At 44.9% G+C, this 25,186-nt stretch overlaps 2 protein-coding genes across 7 annotated transcripts in view; both read right to left on the reverse strand.

The window, feature by feature from the left end:
- Nucleotides 1-25,186, reverse strand: part of SEC16B (SEC16 homolog B, endoplasmic reticulum export factor) — a 236,747-nt gene that overhangs the window by 106,757 nt on the left and 104,804 nt on the right. For all 6 annotated transcript variants that reach the window (XR_012231401.1, XM_073571295.1, XM_073571294.1 and 3 more), the window contains one exon: nucleotides 24,523-24,636. Coding sequence is in view for 5 of the 6 variants with exons in the window: in XM_073571295.1 (XP_073427396.1) it covers nucleotides 24,523-24,636 (114 nt within the window). In the remaining variant the exon portion in view is untranslated. The remainder of the gene's footprint in view (nucleotides 1-24,522; nucleotides 24,637-25,186) is intronic.
- LOC141085755 (uncharacterized) lies at nucleotides 18,665-23,961 on the reverse strand. Its single transcript, XM_073571299.1, has 2 exons — nucleotides 20,540-23,961; nucleotides 18,665-20,437 (listed from the first exon to the last, which is right to left on the reverse strand). The coding sequence occupies exons 1-2, from the start codon at nucleotides 20,764-20,766 to the stop codon at nucleotides 19,459-19,461; spliced, it is 1,206 nt and encodes a 401-aa protein (XP_073427400.1). The 5' UTR covers nucleotides 20,767-23,961; the 3' UTR covers nucleotides 18,665-19,458.

Genomic DNA, 25,186 nt, shown 5'->3' on the forward strand with positions numbered 1-25,186 from the left:
GAGCGCGCCAGGTGGAACTGACCCCTATACAGGGACCGTTAGGGGAAGGCCCGTGGGGGTCAGACACCGCGACAGCTGGAACCAAGAGGGGCGGCTCGAAGGACCGAAGTGGCCACAGGCAGGATCGGGATACCAGACAGAAACCAAGGTACAGGACTCCGTGCAGTAAGCGCGGAGAGAGGCACGGAGCGGTTTAGCACCAGGAACAACTAGGACGACAGACAGACATCAGGTGGGAGAACTGGACAGGGAGCGGGACAGACACTGGAGAGCGGAACTGAGATGGGGACCAGAGGGGACATAGGCTGCGGAACATGGACCAGGCAGAACGGAAAACAGGCAGGGAGGCAATAGATAGCACGCAGTGGCAGAGACAAACAAGGCTGGGACAGGGGAACCATGAGACAGAGGGAGAGACTATAGACTAGCTATAGGCGGCCAGATCAGTGCAGGGAAGGCACACTATAACCAGGCGTCCTCCCCTTATGGGAGACACCTGAAATCCCCTGCTGACAGGTGATTGGCTGGCCAAGATCCGGCAGCCGCCCACCGCAGGGTTAAGCAATCAGACGGGCGTGCGCGCGACCTAAGGTGCATGTGCGGGCTTGCAGCAGCCCGAGAGGAAGGAGGAGGAGGGAGCGCACGTGAGCAGGGAGGAGCGCGGCAGGCTGGGTAAGAAGATGCAGTGGCGGGACCCGGTGCTGTTGGGACGGCGGCGGGCACGGCCGCCAACGTTACAAGGAAGAGCTGAGCAAACTGATATATAGCTTTGTTAGAAAAGATTCAGTGTAACCTGTTATGAATGAGTCACCGAGGAGGAAAAAGAAAAACAAGCTAAGCCACAGAAAACCAGAGAGGTTGGTAACTAAGCGGATTGCAGACCACTGATCCTATCCACACAACTAGCAGTAGCCGTGGAGCGTACCTACGATGATCCTAGATGCCTCGTCACAGCCGGAGAACTAAATAAGCCTAAAGCAAGAAAAGGGGAAATTTAAACTGCCCCAGTGCAGACCCCAAAGCAATAGACAGCCCCCAAACATGTATTGTCGGTGAGACAAGATGAAAACACAAACACAGATAGAAAAATAGGCTGAGCAAACGATGGGGCCCACACTAACTAGAAAGGACAGGAAAGGAAAGATACTGTCTGCAATCACACACAAAACCCTGCCAAAAAATGTCCAACACTTTCTGATAACAAAAACCCTGAAGTCGCTAGACTTCAATTCCCTATATCAGCACTCTGGTATATTCTGAAGACAGAGCAAAAAGAGACCAATCTAATCAGGGACAAAAAGCAAACTGGCATAAACAGAGACATAAGAATGCAAATTCAGCACAGCCCCAGCAGGGGCTGGCTGACCACAAAAACTGAGTAAACCAGACCAAATCTCATGTGGAAAAATAGCAGAGCACACTTAGCTTGAGAAAGCAGGAACAGAACTGGAAACCAGAACCTCGGGGCAGGAAAAATCACCAGCACAAAATTATAGAGTCGGCTGTTATGATTAAGTCACCGTAGGAGGCAAAAATAGAAATGCTAGCTAAGTCCAGAAAACCAGAGAAGTTGGCAGCTATCGGATTGCAGACCCCTGAACCTATCAACACAACTAGCAGTAGCCGTGGGGGGCTCCTACGATGCCCTAGGCCCCTCGATCACAGTCGGAGGACTACATAGCCTAAAGACAGAAAGGGAAATCTAAACTGCCCCAGAGCAGACCCCAAAGCAAAAGGCAGCCCCCCACATATAATGACGGTGAAGCAAGAAGAAAGAACAAAACACAGACAGAAAGATAAACTGAGCAAAGATGGGGCCCACGCTAGCTTAGATAGGAAAGGACAGGAAGGCTGCTGTCTGCAATCCGTGAAAAACCCTATGAAAATAAGAGCCAACAAACTGACAGTAAAAAGGCCCTGAAGACGCTAGGCTTCAAAAAAGCTATGTCAGTACTCAGGAATATTCTGAAGACAGAGCAACAGGCAAAAGGAGATTCAGCTCACCCCAGCAGGGAATGGCAGGATCCAGAAAAGCAAGGAAAACAAAACACTAATGCAAAAAAGCAAAGCAGAAATCTTAGCTTTAGATGAGCAGGAATCAGACTGGTTTCCTAGAAGTCCACAGAGAAATCACCCGCAGGTCAGAAGGGCGTCGGCAGCCTTATATCCAGTCAATAATTCCACTCAGCCAGTCATCATCATCAGCCCCAGGTGTTTGACAATCAGGCTCACTACCTTTCTTCACCAGAAGAGGGAGTTCCTCGGGCCTCAGTAGTGAAGGGGAAAATGAACTCACAACAGTCGGCTGTCTTAAATCCAGTCAGAGACTCTTGATGTCCACTCATAATCCTCCCCCTCAGGTGGCAGGTCTCTGCCATTTAGATCAGCTTCATTACCTACTGTCACCACTAGAGGGATCCCGGATGGAGAACTCACGACTCCTCTGTCAACACAGCCAGCTCCACCACCCTCACCAGAAGCCAGAGGTAAACCAGAAAATGAGTTCACAACAGTACCCCCTTGAGGAGGGGTCACCGAACCCTCATCCATGCCACCAGGCCGATCACGATGGGCCCGGTGAAAAGCACAAACCAATCTATCGGCATGAATGTCAGAGGCAGAGACCCAAGAATTGTCCTCCTGGCCATAACCCTTCCACTTGACCAAATACTGGAGTCTCCGTCTAGCCAGATGAGAATCCAGTATTTTCTCTACCTCATATTCCACATTACCTTCAACCAACACAGGGTCAGGAGGTGCCGCCATAGGAACCACTGGCTCAACAAACCTCTTCAACAAAGACTTATGAAACACGTTATGGATCTTAAACGTAACTGTAAGAGCCAATCGAAAAGAAACCGGGTTAAGAATCTCCAAAATCCTATAAGGTCCAATAAATCTTGGCTTGAACTTTGGAGATGCAACCTTCATAGAGATATTTTTTGACGACAACCAAACCATATCACCCACGTTAAACCGGGGACCAATAGTCCTATGCCGGTTGGAAAACCGCTGGGCCTTTTCTCGAGAGAGGGACAAATTATCCACCACTTGGTCCCAAATCTGCTGCATTCTCTCTACCACAGTGTCAACACCTGGGCAGGCTGAGATTCCACTTGCCCTGAAGAAAATCGAGGATGAAACCCAAAGTTACAGAAAAAGGGCGACATCAATGTGGCAGAACTAGCTCTATTATTTGGGGCAAATTCGGCCAAGGGCAAAAATGAGACCCAATCATCCTGATCAGCAGATATAAAACATCTCAAATAGGACTCCAAAGTCTGGTTTGTTCTCTCAGTCTGCCCATTGGTCTGTGGGTGAAATGCAGAGGAGAAGGATAACTGAATTCCAAGCTTGGAACAAAAAGCTTTCCAAAATCTGGAGACAAACTGGACTCCTCTGTTCGACACAATGTTCTCAGGAATCCCATGCAACCGAACCACCTGTTGTAAAAACAAGGGCACCAACTCTGAGGAAGATGGCAGCTTTGGGAGTGGTATAAGATGGACCATCTTAGAAAATCTATCACAAATCACCCAGATAACAGTCATTCTCTGAGAGAAAGGAAGATCAGAAATAAAATCCATTGAGATATGGGTCCATGGCCTCTTGGGCACCGGCAAGGGCATCAACAACCCACTAGAACGAGAACAGGGTTTAGACCGGGAACAAGTCCCACAAGACTGCACAAAATTCCTGACATCACGAGATAAGGCGGGCCACCAAAAAGACTGACTCATCAAATCTCTGGTACCAAAAATACCTGGATGACCAGCCAATGCGGAGCAATGAACTTCAGACATCACTCTCTTCCTCCACTGGTCAGGAACATCCAATTTTCCCATAGGACAATGCTCAGGTTTGTCCTCCTGAAATTCTTCCAGGGCACGTCTCAAATCGGGCGAGATGGCAGACAGAACTACCCCCTCACCTAGGATGGTAGTAGGTTTGATCACAATAGGAGAATCAGCAAAGAAACTCCTAGAAAGGGCGTCTGCCTTAACATTCTTAGTGCCTGGAAGAAAGGAGACCACAAAATCAAAACGCGTGAAAAACAAGGCCCACCTAGCCTATCTAGGATTCAAGCGTTTATCCGACTCCAGGTAAATCAAATTCTTGTGGTCAGTGAGGATCACAACTTGATGTCTAGCTCCCTCCAACCAATGTCTCCACTCCTCGAATGCCCACTTCATGGCCAACAATTCCCGATTCCCCACATCATAGTTGCGTTCAGATGGGGAGAACTTTCGGGAAAAGAAGGCACAGAGATTCATTTTAGAAGTCATCGGATCTTTTTGGGACAAAACAGCTCCTGCACCAATCTGTGAAGCATCTACCTCTACCTGAAATGGAAGTGAGACATCAGGTTGCCGTAAAACCGGAGCAGAAGTGAACCTCCGCTTCAGCTCCTGAAATGCCAAAACAGCCTCTGGAGACCAATTCAGCACATCAGCACCCTTCTTGGTCAGATCTGTCAGTGGTTTGGCAATACCAGAAAAATTAGCTATAAATTTGCGATAAAAATTAGCAAAATCCAAAAACTTCTGGAGAGCCTTCAAAGAAGTGGGCTGAGCCCAATCATAAATGGCCTGTTCCTTGGCCGGGTCCTTTTCAATAATTGACGGAGACAAAATAAATCCCAAAAATGAAATCCTCTGTACACCAAAAAGGCATTTCGATCCCTTAACATACAGGGAATTCTCCCTCAAAATCCGGAACACAGTCCGAACATGTTCCACATGAGAATCCCAATCGCTGGAAAAGATCAGAATATCATCAAAATAGATGATCAAAACTTATCCACAAAGTCCCGGAAAATATCATTCATGAAGGATTGGAAGACAGAAGGGGCATTAGTGAGCCCAAAAGGCATCACCAGGTACTCAAAATGTCCCTCTGGAATATTAAACGCCGTCTTCCATTCATCCCCATGCTTGATGCGAATAAGATTATACGCCCCCCTGAGGTCAAGCTTAGTAAACCAGCAGGCACCTTTAACTCTGGAAAATAAATCAGAAATCAGGGGTAACGGATACTGATATTTAACCGTAATCTTGTTAAGGGAACGATAGTCAATACAAGGCCTTAATGAACCATCTTTCTTAGCCACGAAAAAAAAAACAGCACCTAAGGGTGAAGAGGATGGTCTAATATGACCCTTCTCCAACGACTTCTTAATATAAGATCGCATAGCCTCGTGTTCAGGTACAGATAAGTTGAAAAGCCGACCCTTGGGAAATCTACACCCAGGCCTCAACTCAATTGCACAGTCATAACTCCTATGAGGAGGCAGGGACGCAGACTTACTCTCACTAAATACATCATAAAAATCAGCCAAATAGTAAGGAACATCATGAGACTGGGGAGAGGTGGAGAAAACAGGAGTGTCACCAAGAGCACACCGACAGCCCCAATTCACCACAGACACAGATTTCCAATCCAAAACTGGAATATGGATTTGCAACCAGGGAAAACCCAGAATAATAGTATCATGCAAATTATGCAGTACCAAAAATCTACAATTTTCTTGGTGGTCTGGGGCGACCCGCATTATCACCTGGGTCCAAAACTGAGGTTTATTCTCCGCCAAAGGAGTAGCATCAATACCCCTCAAAGGAATAGGCATCCACAGAGGTATCATGGGAAAACCACAACGTTTAGCAAAATCCAAATCCATCAGATTCAAAGCCGCTCCTGAATCTACAAAAGCCTTGGCGGAAAATGTGGATAAGGAGCAGATCAGAGTATTTGCCAAAAGAAACTTAGGTTGTACGCCACCCACAGCAAATGTGTGTGCAAAACGTCTCTCTCGTTTAGGGCAGACAGAAATAATATGAGAGGCATCTCCACAGAAAAAACACAGCTTATTACGCCTTCTATACTCCTGATGTTGCACCCTAGACAAAACTCTATCACATTGCATAGGTTCAGACATTTGTTGAAAAGGTGGCCACACCTCTCGTGTAGTTTTACGTTCACGTAAACGCCGATCAACTTGAGTGGCTAATGACATAGAATCATCAAGACAAGAGGGAACAGGAAATCCCACCATAATATCTTTTACGGTTTCTGATAAACCCTTGCAAAAGAGAGCTGCCAAGGCACCATCATTCCATGTAGTAAGGACCGCCCACTTTCGGAATTTTTGACAGTATAACTCTGTAGAATCCTGACCCTGGTTCAATGCCAATAGCGCTTTCTCAGCTTGATCAATAGCATTAGGTTCATCATACAACAACCCCAAGGCTTGAAAAAATGCATCCACATTAGTCAGAATAGGATTTTCAGGTGTCAAAGAAAACGCCCAATCCTGGGGATCACCGCGCAGCAAGGAGATGACAATTTTAACCTGCTGCGCAGAGCTCCCCAATGAGTTAGGCTTCAAGGCAAGAAATAATTTACAATTATTCTTAAAATTCAAAAATTTAGACCGATCCCCAGAAAACACATCAGGAGTAGGGATTTTTGGTTCAACAGCATGTGATTGAGCGAGACAGGCGTAAATTCCCCGCACTTCAGCAGCAAACTGCTCCACATGATCAGACAATTGCTTAATCTCCATTAAGGAAAAAAATCCTCCGACGGCCCCAGAGAAAAAGAGGAAAAAATACAAATAAAAAAAAAATTCTGACACTTTAAAAAAAAAAAAATAAAATAAATTTCCTGCTTTTGAGTACCCTAGAATCTGCGGTATGGCTGGTGATTCTGTTATCAATGAGTCATCGAGGAGGAAAAACAAAAACAAGCTAAGTCACAGAAAGCCAGAGAGGTTGGTAACTAAGCGGATTGCAGACCCCTGATCCTATCCACACAACTAGCAGTAGCCGTTGAGCGTACCTACGATGATCCTAGATGCCTCGTCACAGCCGAAGAACTAAATAAGCCTAAAGCAAGAAAAGGGGAAATCTAAACTGCCCCAGAGCAGACCCCAAAGCAATAGACAGCCCCCAAACATGTATTGTCGGTGAGACAAGATGAAAACACAAACACAGATAGAAAAATAGGCTGAGCAAACGATGGGGCCCACACTAACTAGAAAGGACAGGAAAGGAAAGAGACTGTCTGCAATCACACACAAAACCCTGCCAAAAAATGTCCAACACTTTCTGATAACAAAAACCCTGAAGTCGCTAGACTTCAATTCCCTATATCAGCACTCTGGTATATTCTGAAGACAGAGCAAAAAGAGACCAATCTAATCAGGGACAAAAAGCAAACTGGCATAAACAGAGACATAAGAATGCAAATTCAGCACAGCCCCAGTGTCATGGTTAGGACATGGTTAATGTCCTGTTCTGACAGGGTTAACATTGCCGGCCTCTCTTTGGATCTGGGAGGGGTATTTATGCTCACTCCATACTGGCATTCTCTGTCAGTTATACTGCTATTCTGGTGTGTCTGACCCCTGGTGTGTGTGTACTCTGCATTGTTTGCTTCCCGTGTATGACCCGGCTTGTTCCTTCACTCTGTACTCCGTCTCTCGTTTTTGGTACCATTGTCTTTTCTGGTTCTGACCTCCTGGCTTGGCTATAGTTACTCCGTTACAGTTTACCCCTATTGTACCGTCTAATACCTGTTCTGGTTTTCTGATCTATTGCTACGTCCTGACTATTCTTTCTGTCTAAGCCCTTTGGTACTGTCCTGCTATCTCGTGCTTTGACCCGGCTTGATCTGGTGTCTGTCTCTGTCTATGCTCCTTGGTAACATTGTCCTGTAGTTACCCTTCTAGGAGTTTCCCTGCAGCTCCTAGCTCTGTGGAGCTTAGGCCACGCCCCCAGCAGTCACGTGATTCAGGTCCTGGAGCATGCATTGTCACCACTGCTGCTCGCTCCGCAGGTATCTTTGTGCACAGTCTTTGTACTCAGGACACGCGCCCTGGCTCAGTGAGCAAGTGCAGTGCGGTGTTCCTGACATTATAACTGACCGTTTCAGTTTTTTTTTCCTCTGAAGGAAAAAAAAAAAGTGTGTGTTATCCTCATGGATCCCATACAAGCCTTGGCTGATCAGGTCAAGCACCTGACCCAAATGTTCCATAAACTCAATGTGGAACAGCGCACGATGGCCCATACCCAGCAACAGTTGGTGGTTACTGTGCAGGGGGCTGTCGATGCAGGGGCTTCTAGTTCTGGGGGTAGAGATGTGTCATTAGCATCCCCCGAATCTCCAGTCAAATTGCCCGATCCCTTCTCAGGGGATAAAAAGGAGTTCAGGTCTTTCAGAGAAGGATGCAAGCTTTTTTTTTCTCTAAGGCCCTGCTCCTCCGGGGATGAGTTCCAGAGGGTGGGGGTCATAATTTCCCTACTTTGGGGGGCTCCGCAAGCATGGGCTTTCTCTCTGTCTTCCTCTGCTCCTGAACGTATGTCAGTGAACTTGTTCTTTGAGGCTCTGGGGCACATTTATGACGAGCCTGATAGAGTGCGTCTGGCAGAGGATATGGTGATGAGTGTGACACAGGGAAGGCACTCTGCTGAATGGTTCTGCTCAGAGTTTAGACGTTGGACCGCCGAAGTATCCTGGAATGACGCCACCCTGAGGGGGTTGTTTCGCAGGGGCCTTTCTGACCATCTGCAGGACGCTCTGGCATTACATCCGCCTCCTGATACCCTGGAGGACGCCATGATGCAGGCGGTCCGTATGGACCGGAGACTCCGTGCTAGAGGAATGATGCAACAAGAGTCTCCCTTGTACCCCAAATTGTGTGACACTTCACCCGTATCTGAGCCCATGAACGTTGGGTCAGTCTCGGTTAAGGAGAAAGAGAGAAGGCACCGCAGAGACAACCTACTATGTTTTTACTGTGGAGCCTCTGGACATTGGAAAAGGAATTGTCCCTCCTGCCCTTCTTCAGAGAAACCTTCAGAGAAACCTTCAGAGAAACGACTGAGTCTGGGCAACAATCGAGGAGGTTGTCCAGACTCCCAGGTACATTTTTTCTCACGTATAAAAATGGTCCTCCAGGTTGAATTGGAAATTGCTGGCGGTCCTGTTATGACCACCGCCTTTGTTGACTGTGGTTCCTCCATTAATCTGATTGATGCCCAAGTTGTGACTCTTAATAAGATAGGGACAGTCAGGTTAAAAGACCCTGTTAAAATTGTGGCTGTGGATTCATCCCCTCTTACCCGGGATGGAATTTGTTTTATGTCTGAAGTTTTTTCTATGAAAGTGGGTTCCACTCATGTGGAAAATTTAAGTTGTTTCATTATGAATAATCTGCCTGCAGGACTGGTATTGGGAATGCCCTGGTTGCAACGCCACAATCCTCTTATTGATTGGGTGAAGGGGGAGATCACCCGTTGGGGATGTAATGATAATGGTCTGTGTTGTAACCCGGTTCCTTTTGTCAATCCGATAAAATCTGTATCTGTGTCATCTGTCGGTCTGGAGGGTATTTCGGAGTACCTGAGAGACCTTAAAGATGTGTTTTCCGAAAGCGAGGCCGAGGCGCTCCCACCACATAGACCATATGATTGTGCTATCGATTTAGTACCTGGAGCCAAATTACCCAAGGCTCGTTTGTTTAATTTGTCCGGGCCTGAGCGCCAAGCTATGAAAGAGTACATGAAAGAAAGCCTTCGCAAGGGGCATATTCGGCCCTCGGTCTCACCCGTGGCAGCGGGGTTTTTCTTTGTAAAGAAAAAAGATGGTGGGTTGCGACCGTGCCTCGACTTTCGAGAACTGAACAAAATTACTGTTAACAACACGTACCCTCTCCCGTTGATTCCTGATCTATGCAATCAACTCACGGGGGCCAAATGGTTTTCTAAGCTCGACTACGAGGGGCTTATAACCTTATAAGGATCCGGGAGGGGGACGAATGGAAAACAGCGTTCCTGACAACTGAGGGGCTGTTTGAAAACCTGGTTATGCCCTTCGGCCTCACTAATGCTCCTGCGGTTTTTCAGAACTTTATTAATGTTGTTTTTTCTGACTTGATTGGACGTTATGTAGTCATTTACCTGGATGACATCTTGATTTACTCTGAGGACAGTCAGTCACACTTGCATCATCTGCGTATGGTGCTTATGAGACTCCGGGAGAACCATTTGTATGCTAAGCTGGAGAAGTGCTCATTTTTTATGCAAGAACTGTCTTTTCTGGGTGTAATTGTATCCGGGGAGGGATTCCGCATGGATCCAGGGAAGGTTCAGGCCATTACAGATTGGGTGCAGCCTCATGACCTGAAGGGGTTGCAGCGATTTCTGGGCTTCGCTAATTATTATAGGAAGTTCATTAAAGGGTTCTCGCAGGTGGTAAAACCCTTGACGGACCTCACTCTTAAAGGGGCAGATGTAAAAAGTTGGTCTGTGGCCTCAAAAAATTCCTTCCTGGCATTAAAGAAGTGTTTTACTACAGCCCCTGTGTTGGTACAACCCGATTCGTCAAGACCTTTTATCGTCGAGGTCGACGCTTCGGAGGTGGGGGTGGGGGCAGTATTGTCACAGGGTCCCTCTACCCTGACTAACCTCAAACCCTGTGCCTTTTTCTCTAAGAAGTTCTCGTCGGCCGAGAGAAACTATGATGTCGGTAACAGGGAACTGTTAGCAGTTAAATTGGCCTTTGAAGAATGGAGGCATTTTTTGGAGGGGGCCGCTCATCCCATTACGGTCGTCACTGATCATAAAAACCTGGCCTATATCGAGTCTGCTAAGAGATTGACCCCCAGACAGGCTCGGTGGGCCCTTTTTTTTTTCTCGATTTCAATTTACCATCACGTTCCGACCAGGGTCTAAAAATGTAAAGGCAGATGCCTTATACCGAAGTTTTGATTCTGTGTCCCCTCCAGAACCTCCTTCCTCCATTCTTCAACCGGGAGTGGTTGTAGCCGAAATCTCCTCTGAGTTACAGAGAGAGATTCTGGAATCACAAGCACAAGCTCCCAGGAATAAACCCCCAGGTAAATTGTTTGTACCCGAACAATTCCGCCCCACACTCCTCCAAGAATTTCATGACTCTATGTTAAGTGCACACCCTGGTATTGCAGCTACCCGGGGGGCAGTAGCTAGGGGTTTTTGGTGGCCCTCTATGGGTACTGATATAAAAAGGTTTGTGAATACTTGTGGGGTGTGCGCGCGCTCTAAAAGCTCTCAGGTCCGGCCGGCCGGGGAATTGGTGCCTTTGCCAATTCCGGATAAACCATGGACACACCTGTCCATGGACTTTATCACTAACCTTCCACCTTCCAAGGGCAACTCAGTGGTATGGGTAGTGGTTGATAGATTTTCTAAGCAAGCCCACTTTGTGCCATTACCTGCGTTACCATCTGCTGAAACCTTGGCTCGTTTGTTTATACAGCACATTGTTTGACTGCATGGAGTGCCTGTGAACGTGGTGTCGGACAGGGGTGTGCAATTTGTGGCCAGGTTTTGGAGAGCGTTTTGTATGAAGTTGGGGGTCACGTTGTCATTCTCCTCTGCCTATCACCCGGAATCTATCGGACAAACGGAACGCACCAACCAGTCATTGGAGCAGATTCTGAGATGCCTGGCCTCCTCCAGACAGGAAGACTGGTGTGAGGTATTGCCCGTGGCAGAATTTGCATTCAACTGTCGGGTTAATCAGTCTACCGGAAAGCCTCCCTTTCTGGTCAATTATGGGTTTGTTCCGCAGTTTGGGGAATTTTCCCGTATGGATTCGGATTGCCCTGGTGCCGAGGGGATGGTACAACAATTAAAAACCCTCTGGAAGGAGGTACAGGGGAACATCTCCAAAGCCCAGAAGAAGTTCAAACATTTTGCAGACAGGAGGAGGGGGGTGGTTCCTGCGTTGACAGTGGGGGAAAAAGTCTGGTTGTCCACTCGTAACATCAAACTTAAAATACCCTCTATGAAGTTGGGCCCCAAATTTATTGGCCCATACAAGATTGTAGAGGTGATCAATCCGGTGGCATACAGATTACAGTTGCCCACCTCCTTCAAAATCTCTAACGTCTTCCACAGGTCCCTATTAAAACCTGTGGGGACAGTTAGAGAAGATCCCTCATCCGTGGCTCCACCAGTGTTGGTAGAGGGTCAACTGGAGTACGAGGTAGGGCGCATCATTGATTCGCGGTGGGTGCGCCGGAGACTTCAGTACCTTATCCATTGGAAGGGATATTCCGTTGAGGATCGATCGTGGGTTCCGGCCATTTCGGTGCACGCTGATCGACTGGTGCGGGCTTTTCATGCCAGGGACCCTGAGAAACCTGGGGGTCCGGTGGCCCCCATTAAGAGGGGGGTACTGTCATGGTTAGGACATGGTTAATGTCCTGTTCTGACAGGGTTAACATTGCCGGCCTCTCTTTGGATCTGGGAGGGGTATTTATGCTCACTCCATACTGGCATTCTCTGTCAGTTATACTGCTATTCTGGTGTGTCTGACCCCTGGTGTGTGTGTACTCTGCATTGTTTGTTTGCTTCCCGTGTATGACCCGGCTTGTTCCTTCACTCTGTACTCCGTCTCTCGTTTTTGGTACCATTGTCTTTTCTGGTTCTGACCTCCTGGCTTGGCTATCGTTACTCCGTTACAGTTTACCCCTATTGTACCGTCTAATACCTGTTCTGGTTTTCTGATCTATTGCTACGTTCTGACTATTCTTTCTGTCTAAGCCCTTTGGTACTGTCCTGCTATCTCGTGCTTTGACCTGGCTTGATCTGGTGTCTGTCTCTGTCTATGCTCCTTGGTAACATTGTCCTGTAGTTACCCTTCTAGGAGTTTCCCTGCAGCTCCTAGCTCTGTGGAGCTTAGGCCACGCCCCCAGCAGTCACGTGATTCAGGTCCTGGAGCATGCATTGTCACCACTGCTGCTCGCTCCGCAGGTATCTTTGTGCACAGTCTTTGTACTCAGGACACGCGCCCTGGCTCAGTGAGCAAGTGCAGTGCGGTGTTCCTGACACCCAGCAGGGGCTGGCTGACCACAAAAACTGAGTAAACCAGACCAAATCTCATGTGAAAAAATAGCAGAGCACACTTAGCTTGAGAAGGCAGGAACAGAACTGGAAACCAGAACCTCAGGGCAGGAAAAATCACCAGCACAAAATTAGGGAGTCGGCTGTCTTAAATCCAGTCAGAGACTCCTGATGTCCACTCACAGTCCTCCCCCTCAGGTGGCAGGTCTCTGCCATTTAGATAAGCTTCATTACCTACTGTCACAACTAGAGGGATCCCGGATGGAGAACTCACGACTCCTCTGTCAACACAGCCAGCTCCACCACCCTCACCAGAAGCCAGCGGTAAACCAGAAAATGAGTTCACAACAATAACCTGTGTTTTAATAATTTAATCCTCTGCTTTTTCTGGGATTTTGGGTCCCGTGTGCGGTCCCATCAGTGACTGACAGCTTTCTCTGTATAAGTGTGCATGCAGAGAAAGCTATCAGTCATTGATGGGGCTGCCCACTGGACCTAAAATCCCAGAAAGAGCAGAGGACTAAATGATAAAATCTCAGGTTATAATACTGAATCAATTTTCACAAAATAATGCATCAATCCACTCACAGGTTCTCTTTAAGAGGACTAGCAGAGTTACCGAAAGTAGTGATTTTATTAAAATGACAGTAAGGAGCCCAGTAAGTGCCACAGTGCTGTAATCAGAGTCTTTGTCCTTATTTTATCCTGCGCTCAGATTATGAAGCATAAACCTTGCGACACTTTCCCTTTAACGAATTCATTTTACATTCTGTTCCCTGCAACCGAGAATATCAGATGCCTTTCTTGTCGTTACCATGATTCCACATAACTAAATTAGTCCTATTATATTTCAAGTGCCTGCTTTCATTGTTACACTGTTGACATGTTGAATGGTGTACTCGGCTATTCATTATTCAAGATGGTCTTAAACGCCGTGATACTTTGCACTTTTATAAGCCTATTTTTAATATAATGTGTTCTTAGGGAACATTCTGAGCATATTCTATAAAGTAATGTGGCCATTAGTATATTTTACAATACACAGAATCACTGGAACCCAATTAAACCTCAAGTGTTCATATTAAAGAGCATTTTCTCTTAAAACGAAAAAATAACGTGGAAGTCCTTGAGTGGTCTTCTCGAGTCCTCTCTGAGATTTGTGGTCTATGGAACCGGGTGGTTTTCCAGATGTTGGAAAACTATCTCAAACTACTTTTGGTCTAATATGTCCAGGTCCAGAAACTCTCCAGATCTTCATTAGTGATGAGGAAATCTGAAATTCGAATTCGACAGTTCACTTGAATTTTGTCCGAAAATTTTGATTTGAAAAATCATCTGTCCCACCATGCAGCACTGCGGCGGTCCAGTTATCTTTTTGGTCCAATCACCAAGACCATCTTTGACAATGTCTAGTATGCTGTATCTTCTGTCTTCTCCATTTTATGCCCCAGCTTTGACATCTACTGCACTGATTAAGCCGCAACATCATGACGTTGCAAACCATGATGGTGCGTAGTGTGCGTCATGACTTAGAAAGAGAGACCCCGATTCCATCGCCGTGTCATATACTGGGCTCATTGCAATATTTTGGATAACATTACTATTTTGCTGCATCTCTTCTAGTCCTCTTACTGATGAGCTCTATATAACCCAGCCTGCTGCATTGATCGACAGCTTTCTGGCTACACTTTGCATAGAACTGTGACTATATGTGAGGGAGAGGAGTCAGACCCATTTTATAAACTACAACATGCTACAATTACTGACTATAGTTCATGTTCCCCTTATTGTTTGGATGCAGCTGCCTAACCTTCCATAGAACTGTGAGTATACTGTGCATAGGCAGAAAGCTGCCTAATCAATAGTCGAAGGCAGAGATAGATAGATAGATCTTGTGAATACTGAAGATTGTATAGGAACTTTCCATTGAGAGGACTAGCAAATCTGCAGCAGATAAAACAGTGCTGCCATAAGGCAGAATGCAGCTGCCTAACCTCCCATAGAACCGTGAGTATACTGTGCATAAGCAAAAAGATGCCTAATCAATAGTCGAAGGCAGGATAGATTTCATGAATACTGAAGATTGTATAGGAACTTTTCATTGAGAAGACTAGCAAATCTGCAGCAGACAAAACAGTGCTACCATAAGGTAAAATAGATTCCAGGTGCTGGAAAACATTGAACATGGCCCAGTAAACACGGTGTTGTTAACTGACCTGCAGAATACATGTAAGGGTCAGGTTAGTATTAGATTTTTATACTTTTTAACTACCGTAATTTCCAGCCCTATTGAATATAGCAAAATGGCGGCCGACTGGCCTCAATTTTGTAGAATTTGTGTGAATCCAATTGGGAAAAAAATGGATTTTGGCAAATCTAAATTTTTCTGAAATTGTAGATGTATGAAATTTGCTTCAGAGTGATTCACTTATCTCTACTTCTCATGTTTTACGGAATCCCATCCACACTATTTTAGACTAGGCAGTTTCTCGTGATCAGTATTATGCCATACTATAAGTGCAGGAACTTCCTTTTTCTCACTTTTTAGCATTCATTCCCTCCTGCTATTAACCAATGGATGGTCTGACTGGCTCACATCTCTGTTATACTTTTCTACAATGTGACAGACAAGAGAGCAGGAGCAGAGAAATAAAGAGTCGCCTCCACTTTCTAAAATAAGAAGTCTATGATGCTGGAAAAGGATTACACTTGACAACAGGCAGTGGACAGCAAGTTATGCAGAAGGGAGAAATAGTGGAGTGAATTTTCAGGGGGAAAAAAATTAAGTGATTTTCAGTGTGCCTAATTATCACATAATCTGTAAAGTAAAATCAAAGTAACTATAAAGAATTGTTTTCCCCTTGACTCCTTTTCTTCTGCTTATCTGTAACAGCAATTCTGTCCTTTTATGCAGAATAAGTACAAGTGACTGAGAGATTAGACAAAATCTGGGAATTATTGGTATGATAGATAAATTGTATGTTAGTATTATCGCTGAGAACTTCTCCAGTGGCTCTAATATATAGGAGTCTCTGGAAAACCTCTACAAAAATATCCACATAGTAAGCTATACCACCAACAAGCATCACATGAAAAAGTTCTAACATATTGTATTGGAGTTTGGTGAGAAACCCATCAAAGAGCAATTAGCTGTTAAATCACTTTCCTGCTGATCTGCATAAACCGAAACAGTAACAATAAATCAGCATTATATTAAAGTGTTCAGATTTTAGTACCAGTCATGTACTTTAAAGTGAATAATGTCCTTTATTTATGGTCAGTTTCTCTTCTTATCTCTTTGCTGAAATCAGGCTCTTGGCCTCGTGTTTGTGCCAAGCAAGTGTTTAGCGTGATCTATTAATCATCTCTATAGGAAACACCCTCTGTTCAAACAGTCTCACTAAACTTATGTCTCCTATAAGTAAGGCTGGAGTCACACTAACCTGCGCAAAATACGCTCCGTATTTTACATGCGTAATACGGATCAATGACCACAAAATAGTGCTCCGTAGGTCATCCGTAAGCAAGGTGAGGTCGCGTATTTTGCGCATGTGTGTCTCCGTATGCAATCCGTATGCAATCCGTATGGCGAGATTTTCTCGCAGCCTTGCAAAATGGACATTTAAGGGTATGTGCACACTTTGCGTTTTCTGCTGCGTTTCCGCAGCGTTTTTGGCTCTGCAGAAACGCAGCAGATTCTGCTGCGTTGTACAGTACCTTTATTTCCTATGGAAATAAAAAAAAGCTGTGCACATGCTGCGTTTTTTTCCGCGCGGTTTTGCTGCGGTTTTCAAAACGCAGCATGTCAATTGTTTGGTGCAGAAACGCTGCAGTTTTACACCTCATCCATTATGAGGTGAAAACCGCAGGGCAAAACCGCAGAAAAAACGCAGATAAACCGCAGAAAAAACGCAGCACTTTGTCCTGCGGATTTCCTGCGGTTTTCTCTACAAAATCCGCAGAGACAAAAAACTATGTGTGCACATACCCTAACGGTTTTGAGGCCTGCAAACTATTTAAATCATTAGCCTGCACCCTATTTAGACACTCAGAAACAGGTGGCTGCCTACATTCTGTACATTTCTCACCTTGCTTTCACGAGGTGTGTTGGTGTTCTTTGTGCAGCATGGCAGAGGGTCTGACATTCAATACAACCGAGCAGGTTCTCTTTACCTGGCTTTTGTCACGGCGCTTTGGCCAACCATATCCTGTGAAAGTGGATCCGCGGAGGAGGAGACGCATGTGGGTACATCCACTTTTGAGGCAACGACTCACAAGAGGGCATTTTCACCGCCTCTATTCGTCTCTGCGGGAGCATCCTGAAAAATTTTACCAGTACTGTCGAATGAGCATTTTCACATTTGATTGCCTCTTGGAGACAGTGCGCCCTGGGATCACATTTCAGGACACTAGGATGCGCCAAGCCATATCTGCAGAGGAGCGACTTATACTCACAATACGGTATGTACTCCACAACCACATTCTCTATGTTCATAATGTGTGTGTTAATTTATGTTTTTTGGCCTTCTTGGACAATGTTTAATACCCTCATCTTACTCAAAATATGTTTCAACTGACACAGCACAATGTTACATCTAATATGTACTGCATATCACTTAGTCATTGTGCCACCAAATATGTGTGTGTTGTTCTCTCTCATTTCCTACCAAGTTTGGTCGGCATGTAACTGATTTTTTTTTACTTTAGCCATTCTAACCTGGACTATTTCTGTTGTTCTACAGCTTCCTGTCCACTGGCCTGTCTTATGCCGCCCTCCACCATGAGTTTCTCATTGGAAAGTCCACCAATTCAGGCATAGTGAGGTCTACATGTGCACAAATCTGGACAAGACTCCATCAGGTGGTCCTACCCGAGCCCAGGATGGAAGACTGGTTAAGGATTTCAAGGGACTTTGAGGAGGACTGCCAGTTTCCAAATTGTATTGGGGCCCTGGATGGCAAACATATCAGGGTGCGTAAGCCGCCGAACTCAGGGTTCCAATTCTTCAATTATAAGCAATACTTTTCTGTTGTATTGTTGGCTCTGGTAGACCCTCAATACAAGTTTATAATTGTGGACATTGGGGCCTATGGAAGGACGGGAGACTCTAGAGTCTTCAATACTTCCATAATGGGTCGGCGGCTACGCACCAACCAGTTTGAACTACCACCACCACGCCAGCTACCAGGCTCCCCCGAACAATCAGTCCCTTATGTCCTTGTGGCAGATTAGGCCTTTCAGTTATCACGTAATGTCATGAGGCCATATCCCCGGCGCAACCTTGACCACAGGCGCAGAATTTTGAACTTGCGCCTATCACGTGCTAGGCGACTGGTGGAGTGTTCCTTTGGGATTCTTTGTGCCAAATGGCGGGTACTCCAGTCTGCCAGTCAGTTGAGTGAGCAAAATGTGAATGAAGTTGTGAAAGCCTGTGTTGTTCTGCATAACTTCACCAGGATACATGATTGTTCCTCCTCTGATGGTGTTGTGCGTAGGCCGGACAATGTGCGCAGGGTGAGACCACCTATCATCCCTCAACGTAGACCGCTCTCTGGCCTCAAAGTGCGTGATATATTCACTAATTACTTTATCTCACCTGAGGGGGCTACTTCTTGGCAAGAGAATGCTGTGTCTATGTTCTAATTATTTTTGGTTCAAAGTGTGTCTAAATATATATTACTCAAGCCTTGTTATGATTCTATGAGTGTTTCTTTGCATTGGTTGGTGTCTGTTAGTATGTTGTGAGGGTTAGTGAGAAATCACACAGAGACGTTAACTAGAGTAGACAAATTTTTAGTTTTGCCTTTTTGTTTTTTGGTTTTTGCTTAAAGGCAAACATAATTTTGCCATCACACAAATTTGGCAATGGCCAAAATGACCCTTTGGGCCTTCGTTAACTTGATGTAACATTAACATAACAGAAAATAACTGCAACAAACATTATGCAATAACAACATTGCTGCATGCCTACATTAACCTGGATTAGGCAACAAAGGGTGAGCTCCATCACCAAAATAAAGTCAATAAGATAACACTCACATTTCCTCATAATGTTTTCCAAACATAGAAAGATTCCACCATGACAGGCAAGGCTACCTCACATCTTTCACACAGATATTACCTGTCTGTAGAACAGACAATATTTAAGCATGCTATACTGGAAAGGATGAAAATACAAAACTCACTTGTTAAGACATAGAGAGAGCGTGATATTGTGAATGCTGTTCGCCTCAAATTGGTTTACTAGAGAATGCTAATAACAAAGTTGACTACTTAACTAAAGGCAAGCACGCCTTTCCTATGCATTAACAAGTGATTAGTGTATTTTCATCCTTTCAGGTAACAGTATAGCGCATTTAAATATTCTCTTTTATACACACATGTAATATCTGTGTGAAAGGCGTGAGGTAGCGTTGCCTGTCATGATGGATTGTTTCATATGTTTGGAAAACATTGTTTACAAATGTGAGTGTTAAATTATGTTCTAAATGTTGGTGATGGAGAACACCTGTTTTTTTCTCTAGATTAGAAGCACCAGTTACATGTCACTGGACATCTCCAAAGTTTGGATTCATAAATCCTCATATGTAGGGGAAGGGGAACGGGGAGGAACAGCCTGGGGGTGCTGCTGGACATTGTGGCCAACATCGCCCTGTGTGGGGCCATACTGTTGCCCATGATGATGTTGTTGTCCAGCCTCCTGGGCCTGTTGGTGATACTGCCCAGAGTAATAATGATGATGGTGAGGGGCTTCTTGTTGGCTATGGTAGGCCCGTGGATCATACCCACCAAGATAGCCAGATCGTCCCCAACCAGGTTGGGACCAGCCTCCAACACTGGGTGGGTACAAGTGGCCATATTGGTGGGGTTGGCTTGCTGAAGACATTTGGGGCTGCGGAATAGAAGGATGGGTAGGGGGAGGAAGGGGTTGAGGTGTTGGCCCACGTATTAGGGGCTGTTCAGACCCTGCTTGAGCAAGCATCTGTGTGGATGGTCTCATGCGCATTAAATTTCTTGGTGAGAGCTGCCACCTCTCCAGAAATTCAAACACCTCATATGGGGTATTGGGGGGGGTGCTTGCATCAAGCAGGATCTGAATACAACCCCTAATACGGAGCCTGACCTCACGGGTAAGGTCACGGAGATAAAGGGTGAGGCTACGTGCATAGGCCTCCTCACCATCATCTGTAGTGACTCTGGACAGGTAATTCAGCACCCCAGTGTCCACATTGGTCCTGCTCTCTTGAATGGCGACCTGGCGCCTTCTTCTTATTCGCCGTGTTGCTAGAGCAGCCTGTGGGGAGGGCCTGATCTGGGCAGTTGGGCTGCTGCTCAAGTTGCCCATCTCTTCCAGGATGGGTGAGGTTGCAGCTGCAGACCGTCCTGGTGGTGTGTTTTGTCGGGCAGCCATTGTGTGCTCTTGTGATGCCTCCTCTTCAGACATCCTTCTTGTAGGGGGAGAAGATGGGCCAGCCACCTCATCCCCTACAGGATCAATAACGGGCTCTGCCTCTGAGGCCGTTCCTCGATACGTAAGGTTGGATTGAGTTCTGTTATGAAATAGAACAGAGGCAAAAATACATCAATATTTTTGTCCCTGTAAAGTATTTGTGTAATGTTTTTGTGTCATATGGTGTGAGGTATGTACTTACGGTCTCAGAGCCGGAATTGGGGCAAGGAAGTTCAGCCGGTCATAATATATATATTTCCGCTTTACATGGCCAGCATCCCCACTCCTGGACCGCTGCTGGCGTTCCCGGCGGTATTGGTCCCGGATGCTTCTCCACCGTTTCATCACATCTTCAACTGCAATGTGACAGGAAAGATTGTCAAAATCACATATTTGAGTGGTCACATTTTCAGACAGTAGTCTAGGCATGGGGCCTTATGGGGTGTGCGTTCTACCCATGGTGGCATATGTAATTGGGCCGATACCCAGGGTCTCATTAGCTCCCCTGAAAATAATTTTTGTGGCTAGGAGGATGAGGAGCTTGTGGCCTAACCCCTAATTATGGCTGTGTGAAGCCACGTGTCACATCCTAATGTAACGGCCTCATGAGGCTAAAATTACATGCCCAGGAAGGGGGGGGGGCTGATTGTAGAGTCATTTTATAGCGCGCGTTAACGTTAATTATATTTTTATGGTTGCACTTACGAATTTTCTGCTGCTCATCACGTGGTCGGTCACCGAAGTCATGGTACATCTGGCGACAGATGCGCCTCCATGACGCCTCCTTTCGTGTGCGGTTCGCATAGTTTGCGTCGCGTGGGTACCATATTTCTGGACGCTCCTGCACCAGCACAATTAGCATCTCCACATTTATGTAAGTGGACGCCATGCTATTGCTGTACTCCGTGGAGGCTGACTTCCTGGATGTCTGGAGCGCTTTTTGATCTCATTTGCATGTCTACGCTTCCTGATGATGGATTGGCCCATTTCCTGTCACCAGCCAAAAGACCTGCGTATTGCTCGCAGGTCACACGTGTGGTCAGTGTGTAATCCGTATTTTTTGCGCACCCATAGACTTGCATTGGCGTGCTACGGGCGTAGTACGCTGACAATCGCAGCATGCTGCGAGTGGCACGGAGCGTAGGATACGGAGGAGAAATATACGCCTGGTGCGAGTGACCCCATAGAGAATCATTGGTCCGTGTCTAATGCGTGCTTTTTGCGCCTCGCACGCACCCGTATTCCTCGCCAGTGTGACTCCGGCCTAACCCATCTAGTCTGCAGTAATGTTCTCCATAAGGCTATCTTCACACTAGGCGTTTTTTTTTATGCAAATTTTCAGCTGCGTTTTACAGCACCAGCAACTTCTATGATAGTTCAGAAATCTCATGCACACAGTTTATTTATTTTTTTTGCCCTCAGTATTTTGTGCTTTGCTTGTTTTTTGCAGAATAGAGCATGTCACTTCTTTCAGCGTTTTTTTCACCGCATTTTCAACCATTGAAAGTAATGGGTGGTGAAAAAAAATCAGGTTTTGCTGTGTTTTTTGTACCAAAACCTTATGAAGTTGAATCTGAGTTTTTTTTTTTTGTACTATTTTTTATCAGCAATGTACAAGAGACAAATGACAAAAACAGCAAAAAACGCAACAAAAAAAACAAAAACAAGCAAAACTTGCTTTTTTGAGGCAAGTTTCTTAATGCCGAGAGAGCATGGTTTTGCAGCAGAAAAAAAATGCTGAAAAAAAGACAAGTGAGAGCATAGCGTAAGGGTATGTTCACACGTGGGGGGTTTTTGCTGAGTATTTTTCATTGTATATTTGGTACATAAAATATGCAGCGTTTTACAGTACCAGCATAATCACTGAGATCTCATACACACGCTTCTGTTTTTCCCATGCATATTTTGAACCCAGCTGCATTTTTGCCGAGACATACAGTAGCATGTCAATTCTTGCTTAGTTTTTGCGGAGCTTTTCACTCATTCTTATGAATAAATGAAAAACGCAAGTAAAAACATTGCGAAAACGCAAGGAAAAACACAACAAAAAAACGCACTTCTTACATGCTCCGTTTTTCCTGCCACCACTCTGGTTTTTGCTGCAGAACAAATGTTGCAAATGCTCGACGTCTGAATATACCCTAAATGTTCTGACAGTTTTAAGAGGCTGTCTGTCCTCAAGATTACCTTCACATGACGGCAGATTTTATAAAACTGATATATATAAAAAAAGCACAGCAGTAGTTGGATCCCTAAGACAGAGAGATGCCAGTCAAAGACATACAGTAGATAGCTAGCTCAAGTCATGGATGTCAGTATGGTGGACTTGTTTGGAAAGCTGGTGGGTTCTTGGATCACCCTCCATTTTAACACTAGCACTAGGCAGCGAGCACATTTTACAAGACTTATTATATGCCATAATTACGTTTCAATAAATGTAGCATAGTATTGCCCGGATAGTGCCTAAGAAGCAGATGTGAAGTTAAGTTTCCTCCATATTACGCCCCAAATGTTTGGTGGTTCCATACACTACTGCATACTATTAACATCATATCGTTACCATAACTTGGTTTCGGAGTCAGAGGCAAACCACTGACAGTTACCACTTGGGTAAGAACCGTATCAGATAGTCATATTTTATCAGTTTTTAACTCGATCCCAATTCATCTTGATAGACTCCATTGACCCAAATTGGGTCCCTCAGTTGACATTCCAAGCCGTTAATGACAAAAACAGTGAGGCAAAAAGTTTAGGACTTCAGATTGATGAAGAATCTGACATCTCAACTGCATAATCGTCATGATGTCTTCCTCAAGACATGGCATTAGCAGTTCAAATATCAATAACTATCCAAATATAAATTGATATTCGCTGGCTTCCATTCCCATTTTATCATATCAGATGCTTCAGGGCTGCATTGGGGATAGGTATATGCTGAGAAGTCCATTGAGTACTCTCATAATAACCCCCCATAAACACCTTCCTTCCTATTCTCTACACCTTCCCCTTTTAATAAATAAATTCTTTGACTCTTTTAACTCTTTTGCCCACACGTCCACACTTTTTTTGTTGATCTTCACATGCAGTTTACTCTTTGTATAACTGATTCTTGTTGATGATTGTTTGTACTTCTGCACTGGGTTTCCAAGCAACACATTGTCCCAGATTCATCAAAATTTTCGCATAAAAACTTTAAAAAAGTCTCAAGTTTTGGTGCAAAAATTTTGAGACTTTTGGGACTTTCAGGGCAATAATTTATGTGACTTCTCAAAGATTTTTATGACAATTTTCTGGCATAAAAGCTTTGATGATTTGGGGCCATAGCCTGTGCACACAAGTGGTGGTTGTTAATTTCTACAGATGCGATCACCCTTAACTTTTTCGCAAATTTAGGGATTCCAATTTCCTTTTATACAAATTTAATATCATGACGTGCTAGAAAAATGTGTAACAGTGTACAGCTTATATCACAAACACCACTTATATATAGTATAAACATGTCGCGACAAAGCATTGCAATAATATATATAAATTTTCCAAAATTAGTCATCTCAAACCACTCATTTTGGAATAGGTTGAGCCAAGAAAAACAGTAATAGAAAGACAGAAGTGTATAAAATGTAATAATACTGTAATTATTTAACTACTTTACCTATGTTATAGGTATATGTTATAGTTCCTTTAGACTGGAAGAATAGCGCAGCATGCATCACTAGCAGAATATCAACAGAGGTGGAAATGTGAACAAGTCCGCTCCTTACCTTTCATATACAGTACTTACATACCAGCCATAAACTAGAGATATGATACACCAGGAAGCTTTACAGCTAGAAAAATCTCCTTTTAGCTGTAAAGCATAATCTGATTGAGGCACTCAGAAGCATCTTGATACGCGGAACGGTCATCGCCTACACACATCCCTCTATGTATCTCTCATCGCCTCTTAATCAGTTATTAATTGGTTTTCAATGGATTACAATAAAGTGGATCAATTTTACAGATGGTGAGTGCCGTTTTTTCTTTATGTGTTCTTGTGACATGATTTTAAGCAATGCACCACTGTGACTGTCGAGTCTTGAGGCCAAGTAGCCGGTTAAGCTATTCTTAGGGCACCGATAGTGCCATGGTGATATTCAATTTTATTTATTTATAACTGATTTAAAATTTATCTCCGGTGTTGTTTACCTGTAACTGCAAGACAAGAGCATGAAGACGGACAAGCCAGGTGGGGTCTTGGTTCCATTCTGGCTCCGGTCGTTCTAGAAGTTGGGGATCTGAGTATTTCAAGCGTTCTGACAACTGAAATGAGAAAAAAAACATTACAATGTGAATATAAAATGTACTTTAGGTCCAGTCCATCAATGAAAGCTATGAATGTGTGGTCTATGCATGAAATATGCCAGCATAACGCACTACACATTTCTGATCAATAGACGGGCAAACTTCACCAGGGGAGAAAATTTCATGATAAAGCTCATCATACAAACGATTCTTCAGCTGATCGTGTGGCCAACAAGCTACCACTGCTGGCTCTTACATACACAGAAGTGTTGGCTCGGCCAAGCGCCGTTGTGTTCTCTGTGAGAAAATCGTTGTTACACGTTTGGTGGCGGCTTATCTCCAGAAAACAATGTGCTTGGCAGTCCAAATCAGATCTACCCCATCCACATCTCCCTTGTGATCAGTTGGCCAATGCACTCATACACATTAGACTGTTGGCTGAACCTGTAGATGGGCTTGACCAACATTAATCTAATGTGTATGGGAAAAGTAGAAAATGGTCACTTATTTTTTTTTTAAGACTCCTATACACATTAGAGCAAACCACTGTAACTGTTGGCTGACAACT

The sequence above is a fragment of the Dendrobates tinctorius genome, unplaced genomic scaffold (assembly GCF_039654945.1).
Source record: "Dendrobates tinctorius isolate UK_male_01 unplaced genomic scaffold, ASM3965494v1 ptg000029l, whole genome shotgun sequence".
In the NCBI taxonomy this organism is placed as follows: domain Eukaryota; kingdom Metazoa; phylum Chordata; class Amphibia; order Anura; family Dendrobatidae; genus Dendrobates; species Dendrobates tinctorius.

Bases quoted from the DNA above. Each gene is read 5' to 3' on its own strand.
- LOC141085755 (XM_073571299.1), bottom strand. From the start codon at position 20,766: ATGCCTAGACTACTGTCTGAAAATGTGACCACTCAAATATGTGATTTT. The intron at 20,438-20,539 runs GTAAGTACATAC...ATTTCATAACAG, and splicing joins CCAATTCCGGCTCTGAGACC to AACTCAATCCAACCTTACGT.